General features: G+C 42.6%; 1 protein-coding gene across 4 annotated transcripts in view; it reads left to right on the top strand.

Annotated features, from left to right (window-relative positions):
• The first annotated feature begins 187 nt into the window (after positions 1 to 187).
• Positions 188 to 14,176, top strand: part of CFAP61 (cilia and flagella associated protein 61) — a 367,571-nt gene continuing 353,582 nt past the window's right edge. For 3 of the 4 annotated variants that reach the window (XM_075862969.1, XM_075862971.1, XM_075862972.1), the window contains exons 1-6: positions 188 to 318; positions 2,066 to 2,225; positions 4,673 to 4,826; positions 5,857 to 5,933; positions 12,087 to 12,154; positions 13,118 to 13,241. In XM_075862969.1, coding sequence (XP_075719084.1) covers positions 2,083 to 2,225; positions 4,673 to 4,826; positions 5,857 to 5,933; positions 12,087 to 12,154; positions 13,118 to 13,241 — 566 coding nt within the window. In that variant the 5' untranslated portion in view covers positions 188 to 318; positions 2,066 to 2,082. Of the gene's footprint in view, positions 332 to 2,065; positions 2,226 to 4,672; positions 4,827 to 5,856; positions 5,934 to 12,086; positions 12,155 to 13,117; positions 13,242 to 14,176 lie in introns of all 4 variants that reach the window. The other variant, XM_075862970.1, reaches the window with a different exon arrangement.

Below are 14,176 nucleotides of genomic sequence, written 5' to 3' on the forward strand. Positions count from 1 at the left end.
CCCCATACCTCTCGTACGAAAAAACCTTGTGTGTCGCCTTATGTCTCCGAGAAAATGACTGCCAAACTTATGTTCGTTTCTCCTCTTCCCCATAGCCTTATGTTCAGCGCTTTATAGAGTCACACTGCGCTGCACTGCACGCGGCCATGTTCTTGGAGACCAAATTAGAGACAGTTTAACAAAATTACTTGACACTGGTGACGTTTTGTTCCCTGAGTTTCTATAACAACCAAACAGCGCGTCCTACCTAATATCAATAGGATTTAGATCTGCGAATTAATAACATCGCTTTGCTTTCAAACGAGGGTGAAAAATCAGGTAAGAGATATCTGTAAGTACATACTACTAGCCTATCATTTGTAGCATTCAGCTATTAGGTTCCTGGGATTTGCACATGTATCAGCTTGTAACACTACACAACATTATATAATTTGGCAGAACATAGTAACTGCTTGTAACATTTTTCTAACAAAGAAAACACATTTTCGGGGACATTCTCTGCCAGTACTGACATTTTGGTGTTGACGCACACATTGGCATTTAATTAGTGGGAGCGATCGTATTGATACATGTACCCCAGCACAAATGACTGTGACAAATGTCATCAGGCGTAAATTGCATAATAAATAAATTGTTATAAAGTCCCATGCCCCCTGCCACTGTTCCCCACAAAAGAAATAATCATTTGTTTTGGAAATAAATCCTCTGTGACATGAATACAGCAGCAGCACAAATCCCACTGGTAGTTTGTTACAATGTATCAGTCTGCACAGTCCAGGCGATTTAGCTCACAGCGGATTGAATAGAATTGTATCCACTTCTCAGCTAGCAGGACTAGGTATGTATTTGCTGCCCCTGAATGTAAACAAAAACATTCTCATTCAATGACAGCAAACACATATTTTGAAAATTGTGAGAAATTGAAACACAAAGTATATTAGAAAGTTGTATAACTTTTTATTTATACAGTGATTAAGGCTAGGGTTAGACGGTGACTTTGGCCATGACACAGGTCAATGAAAGTCAAGTCAATGTGTTGCCACATCTGCAGCTACACAGTCGCAAGGAATTTAAATTTGCTGGACTTGTTGCGACTGTGGAATCGCGACACATTGACTTTTAGTACCTGCAATGCATGCAGGGCGACAAAGTGATCTTTGGCCACGCGACCTGTGTTGTAGTCTTAGTCGCCATGTAGCCCTAGCCTAAGGGCCATCCCAACCTTAAACATTTATGGCATATCCACGTGATATGCTTTAAATGTCTGATAGATCTGGGTCCCTGCTCTATGACCCACACCGATCTCGAGAATGGGCTGCCGGCCGCCACATCCGGGCGAAAAATGAATGGAGAGGTTGCCGTGTGGCTCTCTCCATTGGTTCCTAAGGGAGTAACGGAAACAGCCGAGCCCGCTTGCTTCGCCTCCTCACCGTCGCATTTGGCCACCACCTGCTCGTCACCTCTCGATTCATCCATTCGACCTGGGTGCGGTGGCAGCATCACCAGGTGACCCCCATTCTCGAGATGTCTGCAGATCCCTGAACTGCGATCCGAATCTATGAATCTATGAGACATTTATGGCATATTCCATGCATAAAACAAAAATACTCCTTAAAAAAAAGCAGATACAAAAAAAAGCGGATACAATTCAGGTGGCTTCCTTCTATACCACTTCCGTTATAAGTGAATTTACCCTAAGGGCTAGTTCACACGGCAGATTTTGCATGGCGGGTCCCATCACAAAATCCGCCACAAAACTATTCTCCCCCCATCTACATCAATGGGAGGTTTGGGTGGAATCTGTCCAAAGATCAAGCAGGACGCTTCTTTTTCCTGCTAGCTGAACTAATCAGCGAGCGAGAAAAAGAAGCGTCTGACTCCCATTGAAATTAATGGGTGGGGGTATCGTATGATGGAATCCGCGGCGGATTCCCCCTGCAAAATTCGTCTGTGTGAATATACAATTATAAGGGTAATCTTGTTTTTTACTTCTCTATGATATTTCTCATTTATACTTTTATTTTACCAGGCATCACTAATGCTATGTTCTTCTTACATTTTGCAGCTTTCATCCCGTCCATAATGACTATTCTGACCTCAGAAAGTGGTGCAACTGAAGTAGTGACTGTCAGAAGGACAGAGTCTCTTGATGTTCATGGCATCTCCAAGCTTAAAACAGTCTTCACCCAGCGAGTGTTTGGAAACGTGAATGTTATATATTTACTGTGCGTATATCACATGAAATTAAGTTAGTTTTAAAAAAATGTTTAACTTGTGTCTCTAGAAATGTCTTCAGACAATTTGGCCGAGGTGTAATTATTTCCATACAACACAACTGGACAAACACTGTCTATATGCACTAAAAGGCTAGATTCACACGAACATGTCCGTTTTGCGTCCGCAAAAAAAGAAGCGTTTTTCCTGTGTTACAGTTCCATGTGGCATCAGTTTTTAATGTCAGTGTTGGTGTACATTTTTTTATTAATTTTTTTCCCTGCATCTCTTTAGCAACTGGTGGGTGAATCATGGACAGCACACGGAAGACGTCCGTGTGCTGTCCGTGATTTTCACACACCCATTGACTTCAATGGGTGCGTTATCCGCACAAACGCACCAAAGTAGGACATGCAGTGAGTTTCACATGTCTGAATAGCTCCATTGAATTTCATGGGTTCGTGTGGTGTCTGTGAAAAAATCGGACAGCACACGGACGTGAAATATGCAATGACGTCTGAATAAGGCCTTAGGGCGCATCATAGAAGGTCTCTTCTCTGTTTACCCCTCTTTGGGTATATTCACACATAACAAACTTGTTGCAGAAATTTCAGCTATTGAAAATCAGCTCCATGGGGCTGTTTCTGCAACAGGTGCATGGATTTCAAATGAATGAGGCAGTCACAGAAATTTCAGCAATATATCTGGCGCGTGTGCATTCACGTTATTAGGCCTTATTCACACGAGCGTATTTCACGTGAAAATCACGGTCAGCATACGGAGGCACATCCGTGTGCTGTGCGTGATTCACGCAACAGTTGCTAAAGAAATGATGAGAAAAAGAAAGCCACCTCCTTCAGTTTATTTTGCTGACGTAAAAAACGCACGACATACGGATGACATACGCGCGTAAAAAATGCTGACAAGCACCATACACTGATGTCACACGGAACTGCAATGCAGGAAAAACGCTACATTTTTTACGCGCGCAAAACGGACGTTCGTGTGAATAAGGCCTTAGTTTGAGCGGAGAGCCGCTACAATGAGCAAGACATGGTCACTCATTCACTAAATATGGTTGGTTCCTTTTCAGGGGTTCATTACTTGAAAGAGACGGCCATGTATAGAAAGATTTGTCTCTGATTTGACAATATTTTTCACTATCGGGTTGCTGGTTGTTAAAAGGGCATACACCGTAAACTATTTGTAACCATGGAAATTATTTTTCATGAGGAAAATCTTTCCCATTGTGGAATATATCAGCTGTGTGCATCCATTTCCACGCATTTTCTTGTCGGCTAGCTGATCGAGCTGGTCGTACACTTTAGATAGAAGTCCCCCATACCCACATCTGACTAATATGTATGGCCATCTTTTTCTGAACGTTTTAGTACCATAGACTACGATTATCACTATTATTTGATGATTAAAGATGGGTCGACTGGATGCCCTATAACCATCTTTAGTTCAGGACCCATTTCCATGAATGCTGCGTCACATTGTCATTGGATGCATGCTTTCGTCTGTATGGAATTATCAGAGAAGTAAAATAATATAATACTATTGCAAAGAAAATGTTGTGGTATTGACTGTAGGAACCAGTCAGGTGGCTGCTGTTATTCTCTGACTGAACTATCAAAAATGACTGCCGGGATGTGATTGGTTTCGGACAATGCTTTTCAGGTAATTCCTTGCTGTTATGTTTGATCAGCTGGTTTAGGGCTAAAGATATTGGAGCTGATATGTTATCAATAGCATTCCCTGGATTTAAAAAAAACACATTCTCATTTTTGGAAAGTTCCAGCTTGGCAAGGGAGCAATTCCAATGATAACAACACTTTAGGGAAATAAAATTTAATTTCCTCATTTGTTAGTTTAGGTTCACCATATGGCTTTAAGGGTATGTGCACACGATAACATCAATTACGGCTGAAATTACGGAGCTGTTTTCAGGAGAAAACAGCTCCTGCATTTCAGACATAATTGCTCGTACTCGCGTTTTGCTAGGTGTCCATTACGGACATAATTTGGAGCTATTCTTCATTGAAGTCAATGAAAAACGGCTCAAATTACGCCCCAAGAAGTGTCCTGCACTTCTTTGACGACGCTGTTGTTTTACGCGCCGTCTTTTGACAGCGACGCGTAAAATTACAGGTCGGCACAGTACATCCTAAAGCCCATTGAAATGAATGGGCAGATGTTTGCCGACGTATTTGAGCCGTGTTTTCAGGCGTAATTCGAGGCGTAAAACGCCTCGTTTACGCCTGAAAATAGGTCGTGTGAACCCAGCCTTATAGTTGCATGTTCATTCAGTTTTGTGGGATTTTTTCTATAGTGCTTAATAGACTTTAGTACACAAATTGTTATTTACATGGAAGGGTGTTTTATTCTTACGTGATTATTGTATTACGAATTAAAGTTTATTGGAGTACGAATTAAAACGTTTATTTTTCTCAAGGGAAAAGTCCAACCTGGCTGTGACCATCAGTGATGAGAAGAACAATGTTGTTGCTCATGCTGCTTTCTTGGACTATCCAAGCTGGGATGTCGCAGACCAGGCAGAATGGGAAGATTGGATGTATAAAAACTATGCCGATAGCGACAAATTCACAGTGAGTATAATCATAGTGCGTAATGGAAATATTAAATACTGTGTAACATATAGTGCACGCCATAAAACATATACTGCTGATAATGTGTTGTTACTATGATAAAAAGCGAATAAAAAACAAACAAAAAACAACAACATATACTGCTGAACGCATCACAGGAACATTGAGGCGATTTATCATGGACCATACCTAATGACAGGTTCATTCTCCTTTACTCAAATAGGAAAATATTAACACAATACTAATTTATACTACACTATAGAATTCATATATTACATATAATAATATCAACAACGACAACAACAACTCCATGTAGTAACTATTTATAGAAGACATGTTAAAATTGTAAATTGGTAAAAAAAAAAAGTAAACCTCAATCAAACTGTTGTTGGCCGTTGACCAAAATTGATCGTGCCTACATAAAAATCTTTATCATTAGAGGTATTAGGAAATGCCCCTCATCCAACATTTACTATACATATGCCACTACAATGGCTGCTTATGAACAAGGATAGTACTGATGGAAAGTTTCATCCTATATAGGTAAACAAGCTGGGCACAGTTCTTCACTCCTAAACATACAAGGACACATTTATAAAAACTGTCAGAGATTTTTTTGAGTATACATGGAGTAGAAAATGGCATAAACACATGCGCCATATTTCTGGAGGACCTTGCTGCCATTTGTTGCATATTTTCCTCATGTTTTCAGTTCGGGGTGTGGTCTAAAATAGGTGCCAAACTTATAAAGCACATGACGGGTACCTCTCTCAGAGTGTCTTCGCCAGTTCGGACCAATCACGCTGTACACACCCCAAATTGTCATGTTGACATTCTTTATAAACTTTTCAGGCATCAGAAGCAAATTGAGCCATCTTTGCAAATGAAAGTCTGTCAGCAAAATGACACTTTTTATAAATGTGCCTCACAGTGTTTTTACTTGTTTGTTCCTCAGGTGATGTCTTACAATGCCACATATAAGCCAGTCTGTCACTGTCTTATTTCTGATAAGAGATTTTCTTTATTTCAGCCTGTGAACACTTTATTTTTGCATCTTTTTGTGTCAAAAGATGAATTTTTCACACAGAGCATCAAAGAGATCATGAGGTGAGACAAGTGATTTATTTCTCTATTTGTTCATGAGACACCACCTTTTTTGGTTAAAGGGGTATTCCCATTTTACACATTTATGCCATGTTCGTTTGTGAGAAAGGGGGTTCCGTGAAACCCGTTCACCAATTCTGTGTGGCCACTTTCCCCATTGCATTTAAAGGAGAGGTGGCCGCACTTGTGCACAGCCCTCTCCGTTGAAGTCTATGAGAGTTACATAAAGGGGCAAGCAAGCAACAGTGCTAACCACTGAGCCACCATTCTGTCCACAAAAAAATTATTTTCTGTGCCGTGGGGTTTCTATGGTAACATCTACAGACTTCTGTGCATAGACTTCCTGTCATGTGACCACATCTCATAAGATCAAATAGACATGAGCGGAGGTCACATGATCCTGCATACCTGAATCCTGCCATCTCTACACACCCAGGAACATTCCCAAAACAATGTAGATATGCCTCTTTCTATGCTAATTTGACTAAAGGTTCCCATTTTGTCCGTTCAGTTCTTAGGATAGACCATTGGCTGGGATTCATGACTGGAAGACTTTTTAGGCCATGCTCAGACGTGGCGGAATTTTTCCGCTGCAAATGTTGGTGCAGATTTGGGGCAATTACGCAACGAATCTACACCAACATTTGCATATTTGACAGGTAATTCAGACGTTGCGGATATCACAGCGGACTTGCCACAGATTTCAGTTTTTGCATTGCAAAGGCTGAAATCCGAAGTGAAATTCCGCTTCTCCGAGACGTAATGAGCATGCTGCGGAGGGAAAATTCTGCACCACAGCCTAATTTCCGCACATTTATTTTCCGGAATGTCTGAACGAAGTTTCCTAAAAATGGGAAACAAATGTAAAAAACGGCTGCTGCGGAATTCCACTGCGTACAGTCCGCTGCGGAATTCAACATCAATTCCGCCACGTCTGAATGTGCCCTTACATTGCTCCATCAGTTAAGAGATTAGGAGAGGAAGCGAAAAACAAAACATCAATATAACATCTATTAAACTAAATCTGTCAAAGAGCTTTTAGAAAAATGTTGGCAAAGTTCTGCTGCAGGTACTATTTCACCCACTGAACGGCGCCCCAAAGTACCATTTTGGTCACAGTTCAAAAGTGTGCCCCTAAGCTAAGTACAGGGCCTCCGGCTTTATTGTATGCCATAAAGAGTTGCAGATGTGGTCCATATGGTGCACGCTTTTGTAAGGCACCAGCAATAGCACCCGCAGAAGCAAGTGAGTATCTTATAGATGTTTTTTATTAACGGGTCTCGTCTAGTGACAAATTCCAATCATATTACATTTAATGTATTACTGGTTCAAGCAATTTGATGGCCAAGGTGTAGCTGACAAGGGCTCGCTTTCCATTTCTATTAGGCTGGTTTCACTTAGTATATGAAACTGGCCTTTTCAGCAGAAAATGGAAAAGCACTAGTTATATCATAATTGACCTCGGTAATTTATAGCGTTATGGTAGAGGCATTGCTCCCATGTGCAGTCAGCAGTCCTGTGAGACCAGGGCTACACAGGAACTTTTTTTAGCGCTACTGATTGCATTTAATTTTCGAGTGACAGCTGCAGTCCACTAGATTTCATGCAACTCAATGTATTCATTTGGACTGTAGCTGTAACTTAAGGCCTCATGCACACTTCCGTCACCGTTTTAGCGGCCATTTTTGATCACACACTCCTCTCCTGAAATACTCTGTGCTGCCTTAAACTCTGTGGACAGGTCAGGATCCTGTTTCTTTTAAATGCTGCACTGTAGCACAACCTTATATCGTGGATCGAGCGGGTTCCCCAGCAGCATTTAAAAGAATCAGGATCCTGACCTGTCCACAGAGTTTAAGGCAGCACAGAATATTTCAGGAGATGAGCACGGCCAGCCACGGGCAGCCGGTCGTTTTTCCGAGCCGTGCTCCCATTATAAAGTATAGGAGCACGGCCCGTAAAATAAAAAAATAGAACATGTTCTAGCTTTTTAACGGCTCGGGCACCTTCCCGTGAGAAAACGGGAAGGTACCCGTGGCTAACAGAAGTCTATGGGCCCGCTATTTCGGGTCGTAATTACGACCCGTAAATCCAAAGTAAGCCAAGCAGAGTAATCTCAAACTGTTCTCTATGCTCTGAAAGCTAAGAAAACAGCACCAAAAACTTCTTGTAACCTTTCTATGGGTGTTTCCTGGGACATGTGACAGGTTCAAGTGAAGTTCACATCCGTTTTTTAAACGGAAACACGGAACGGAAACGGAGTGCACACGGAAACAAAAACGGACACACGGATCCATCAAAAACGGCCTCTAAAACGGTGATGGAAGTGTGCATGAGGCCTAAGGCTGGGTTCACACGACCATGTTACGTCCGTAATGTACGGAACGTATTTCGGCCGGAAGACCCGGACCGAACACAGTGCAGGGAGCCGGGCTCCTAGCATCATAGTGATGTACGATGCTAGGAGTCCCTGCCTCGCTGCAGGACAGCTGTCCCGTACTGTAATCATGATTACAGTACGGGACAGTAGTTCCACGCAGAGGCAGGGACTCCTAGCATCGTACATCACTATGATGCTAGGAGCCCGGCTCCCTGCACTGTGTTCGGTCCGGGTCTTCCGGCCGAAATACGTTCCGTACATTACGGATGTAACATGGTCGTGTGAACCCAGCCTAATAGTTAAAATCAATCAGTAGCACTACATATAGTCTAGGTGTAGCCCTGGCCTAATGATTTGTCAATCTACATCTCTTGTAATGAGAACAAAATGCGGAAGAGAAAATATTCAGCGATTAGAAAAGGAGTGTGGCAAAGCAGAATCATGCAATGCCTGTTAAGCCCCTCTTATGATAATCTGAATTTTTCAGCTGACTTTTCAATTTCAATTAATTTCATACTCCATCACTGTTTTAAATAATATCCATTTCAAGATCTGTCAACAGCTGTTAAATAGCATTTAGTCAAGGTGGATGTCCTCTTGCTCTATTAATAAATATGGGAACCATTGACAGGAGGGATTACACTGAGCTGTGCTATTAGAGAATTCCAGCCTCTCCATTCTAAGCGTTCACATGATGCGCGGCACACTCTCATAATTCACCTCTTATTTCATCTCCATGTGTATACACTTATTGTTCTGCTTCTGTATAATGCGAAGCCTTTGGGAGAGGAACATCTGTTGTAATGTTTGCTTTTGCATTTCATTTAGAGCACTTATTCCAGTGATTTATTAAACTGCATTTTATTGTTAAGTTTAGTCTTTTTGGAAAAAGCGAACATTGTCAATATAATTATTAGGTCGAATTCAGACGAACATGGGGAAACTCGGACGTGAAAAATGGCAGTTTTTCACGTCCGAGTTGCCTCCATACGGGTCCCGTTTTCACTGATCACCTTAGACTTGAGTCTATGGAGGGATCCGTGAAAACGGAACAAAATAGGACATGTTCTATTTTTCAATGGACCCTTCACACGGTCCGTTGAAACAACGGCAATGTGAACGGCCCCATTGAAATACATGCGTTCATGTGAACGGCCGTTATTTTAATGGCCGTCACACGGACGTATACTACGGTCGTCGGAATTCGGCCTTATAACTGGGATGTACTTGCTAATCGCACTGGGGCAGTCATTAAGGTAAACTCATGCATTGCCAGATTTATTGATGCACAGATTGTGTTTTCTGTGGTAAGTGGTGCTGCAAAATTGCAATTATTTAGGTAATCAGTTCCTTGTGTAGAAAGTGTCACACACAGCTCCCCTGTAGAAAGTGTCACACACAGTTCCCCTGTAGAAAGTGTCACTCACAGTTCCCTTGTAGAAAGTGCCGCACACAGTGCCATCTGTAGAAAGTGCAACATAGTGCCCCGTGTAGAAAGTGCCGTACACAGTGCCCCTGCAGATAGTTCCACACACAGTGCCCCCTGTACATAGGGCCGCACAGTGCCCCATGCTGCAAACACACTCATCTGTCCCCGTTCCTCCGTTATTCAGCGTTGCCGGCCTGGTCTCATCTGACCAGGCCTGTTCCAGTGGAACGATGCAGTTGGCACAATGACGTCATTGTGCCGCCTGCCTCACAAGAAATGAGCCAAATGACAGGGCAGAAAACTGATGGTTCCCTTACCTCGCCAGCGCTGTTAATTGTATCTGCGTCCTAAGGACGCAAATATAATTGAGTGCAATTGTAGGTGTGGGCCCCCTAAACCAGAATAATAGCGGGGTCTGACTCTGGAGCTCCAATGATAATCTAGCCCTGTCAGGAATTTTGCTATCCTTTCCGTCTTGGGCAGCACGTTAATAATGGGCTAATGGCCTTTTAAGTAACATGGTGTGGGCTGAAAAGGGGTTAATTGGCACATGTGTTTAAAAAATGTAGCACAATATGGCTGTATAGAAGTGCATAGGGCTTTTACTGCACAGTTAAAAAGAAGTCAGCCGCACTTCCAAAATTCACTGGATTAGCAGACGGTGCATGGTAGCCAAGGTCCTGGTTTCACAGACTTGTACCAAAATAATAAAAGTAAAAGCTACAGCTCTCCAGAGTTCATAAGAGGAACGTTATTCAAACTAACGTGCCAAGTTTCGACCTCCAGGAGGTATTTTACTCAAGCCTGTGTTGCCTTGGATGTCCAGACATTGCACATATCCATGTGACTAAACTTTATCTTTCATATGAACTCTAGTGCTGAGGCCAGGGCTTGCGTGGGGCAGGGGGGCAATCTGGCCTATCCACAAAGGGGCCCCCTGTCTTCATTGTCACCACTGCTGTTTAGCTGCCCACTCATCCATCCATGGAAGTAAGCTGGCGGGCAGCTATATTAGATTGTGAGAAAGAGATAAGCAGCATCGGACTGGCCCACCGGAAAATGGGTGGATCCTCCAGTGGGCCCAGGCACCGAGCTGCATCTCTCTCAAGCCGCGGGGCAGAGAGCCATTGGCTCACTGCCCCGCCGCTTACTCTTGTAGTCCAGAGGGTGTTTAAGGCCTGTGGCCTACTAGAGTTCAGAAGGACAATGATTTCCTGGCACTGGTGATGCAATGATGTCACGGCGCCAGTGACGCGATGACATCACGATGTTGGGCTGTGGAAGAGGACCTATCCGCTCATCGTGGGAGCGGGCTTAGGTAAGTTTTTGTTTGTTTTTGTTTTTTTATTGTGCAAAGTGTACCTAACTACTACATGGAGGACGCAAAGGGGTCCTAACTATTACAGGGAGGGCAGAAGGGAGCATAACTACTGTATGGAGGGCACAAGGGGGCCTAACTACTGTATGCAGCTCACAAGGGGGCCTAACTACTGTATGCAGCCCACAAGGGGGCCTAACTACTGTATGGAGCCCACAAGGGGGCCTACCTACTGTATGGAGGGCACAAGGAGGCCTAACTACTATGTGGAGGGCACAATGGGCTTAACTACTATATGGAGGCCCCAAGGGGGCCTATCAAATATATAGCAGGCACAAGGGAGCCTAACTACTATAAGGAGGGCACAAGGGGTGCTAACAAATATATGAAGGGCACAAAGGGGCCTAACTACTATATGGAGGGCACAAAGGAAGCCTTAGTACTATAAATGGGCATAAGGGGGCCTATCTACTATATGGGAGCACCAAAGGGATCTAACTATTATATGGTGACACAAAGGGAGCCTAGCTACTACATAGGGGCACCAAGGGGGCATAACTGCTATATAGGGGCTCAAAGGGGGACCTAACTAACATGGGGACACAATGGGATCCTAAATACTTTATAGGGGGTACAAAGGGGACCTAACCACTATATTGGGCACTAAAGGGGACCTAACTAACATGAGGACACAAAGGAGTTCTAACTGCTATATGGGAGCCCAAAGGGGAACCTAACTACTCTAGGGGGGCACAAAGAAGGACCTAACTACTAGGGAAGCATTCCTGTGTAGGGAGGGCACTATTGTATGATCCATTAGATGCTGTATGTTTGGTGCCTTATACCCCTACAAGCAGAATATATCCGACATATAGCCCCCGACAGATTCTCATACAGTGTCACTCAGTTTTTCCTACTTCCTACTGTGGCTCTGTAGTATTCCGTGTGCCGCTGTACAGACTTCTTACTGTTACATTTATTGTTTTTGGTTATTAAGTAGTCCTAATACTAATTTTGTTTTCTTTACAGAGCCGTGTTTAATGCAGTTGCAGATCTCCATTTTATTTGTCTAGTCGCGCCAAACAATGTTGCTTTGAGTAAGTTTGAACAATTATTGTATTATTAGATTTAAACCAATTTGTATGACCAGGTGATGGTTCCATTTACATGTGAAAAAAGTGGAGTGACTTTGTAAAAAAATTTCATTACTTATCTTGTACTGATCCTGAGTTATAGCCTTTATTATACTCCAGAGCTGTAATCACAGGTTTGCTGATTGCTATTGGAAACAGACAACAAGCTCATCAGCAGGCATGTCCCAAACAGCTTAGCTGAGTTCCCATATTTCAGTGGGATATTAAGGCTGGATTCACACGACCATGTTACGTCCGTAATGGACTCCTAGCATCGTACATAACTATGATGCTAGGAGCTCGGCTCCCTGCAGTGTGTTCGGTCCGGGATTAGCGGCCGAAATACGTTCCGTCCATTACGGATGTAACATGGTCGTGTGAATCCAGCCTAAGACTTACTTACAGATTATTGAACAGTGCTTGTTTAAAATACACTGAGTCAGAAATGAATGCTGTGAGATTTCAGCTTTGAAGCCTGCAGAACTGTGAATGCAGCACTGGACTGTATACAGGCTAGAAAACAGACTGTAATTTAGGATTAGTTCAACATAAGTAATGTAATGTATTTACAAACTTTTTATGTCGATTATATTTTCTTATAAACGAAATAGTGTTTAAATGTGAACATACCCTTTAGCTTGACACATTATTGAGATATGTTATTTGACACAATGGGAACCAAGCCTGTTGAAATTGCTAATATGTTCTCATTTTAAGGGCTTATTCAGACAAACGGGATATACGTCCGTGCAAAATGCCACGTTTTTTGCCTGCGCAAAAACGGCACGCTCGTCTGAATCCAGCCTTAGAATAAGAATTCGTACTGGTTGTCTGGAATTACCTACAGTTTTAATACCACAATTCTTGACTTGTGTTTATAGAAAAGAATATATTAATCATTTTTTTTGTATTTTTTTATGTAACTAGCCCCGGCCTTGTCATCTATATTTGAACCTGTTAGGAACATTCCAGGATCAAAACTTACTGAGTTTTCAGTGTACGTTTGTCACAGACACAGGCACAGCCCCCAGCTTCATATCCGGAAAGCCAGGTATCTTTGTCATTGTTTAAAATTACGGGTTTGAAGGATAAACACAGAATGTGAACTTTTGATCACTGAGGGTCCGGGTGCTGAGACCCCCACTGTCGCTGAAATGAAGGTGCAGAGCGCTTAGCTGGGCGCCCCGTACCTTCGACTGTGATCGGCGCTCCTCATTAGGCTGAGGACGGACTCATATACTTTCTTTGTGAGCTGTCCTCAGCCTAAGAAAGAGCGCCGATCACAGCTGAAGATGCAGAGCCCTCAGGATGAGTGCTTCTGCACCTTTGTTTCAGCGATGGTGGGGGTCACAGCACCCGGACTCCCACTGATCAAAAGCTTTTTGAAAGCACAGTTACTCTTTAAAAATAATGATGTGACTACCTGCAGCAACCACTGTATTATTATTATTATTATTATTATTATTATTATTATTAAACTCAATAATAACTCTGTATGCAATAAACGCCCTCTAGTGGTAACTGCAAGAAGCCAGCATGGTAACTTAAAGTGGAGGTAAATGTTCGACAAACTTCTGACATGTCATAGTGACATGTCAGAAGTTTGTATTGGTGACGGTCCGAGCACGGACCCCCACCAATACAAACATCTGACATGTCACTATGACATGTCAGAAGTTTGTCGAGCGTTTAGCTACACTTTAAATCTACTGTATGCTGGGGTTTTGTAGTTCTGTATCAGAAAAATAAAGCTCTGAACGCTGTAAAGATATATTAAGAAATTAATCAGTAAAGAATTTTGGAACAAAAAACATGATGATAAGGTGCAGATTCGCTTCAAGTTTCCTTCCGTTTTTACAGTGTTGGAGACATTTATATTTTTTCTTTATATGCTGCAATAATTCAGAGTTTGGCTTAGACGAAGAAGACATTCACATGGGCCACGGATTCTCTACAGGCCTCCAAGTATCTTATATGCATATAGTG

This window comes from Rhinoderma darwinii, chromosome 4 (genome assembly GCF_050947455.1).
Source record: "Rhinoderma darwinii isolate aRhiDar2 chromosome 4, aRhiDar2.hap1, whole genome shotgun sequence".
Taxonomy (NCBI): Eukaryota; Metazoa; Chordata; class Amphibia; order Anura; family Rhinodermatidae; genus Rhinoderma; species Rhinoderma darwinii.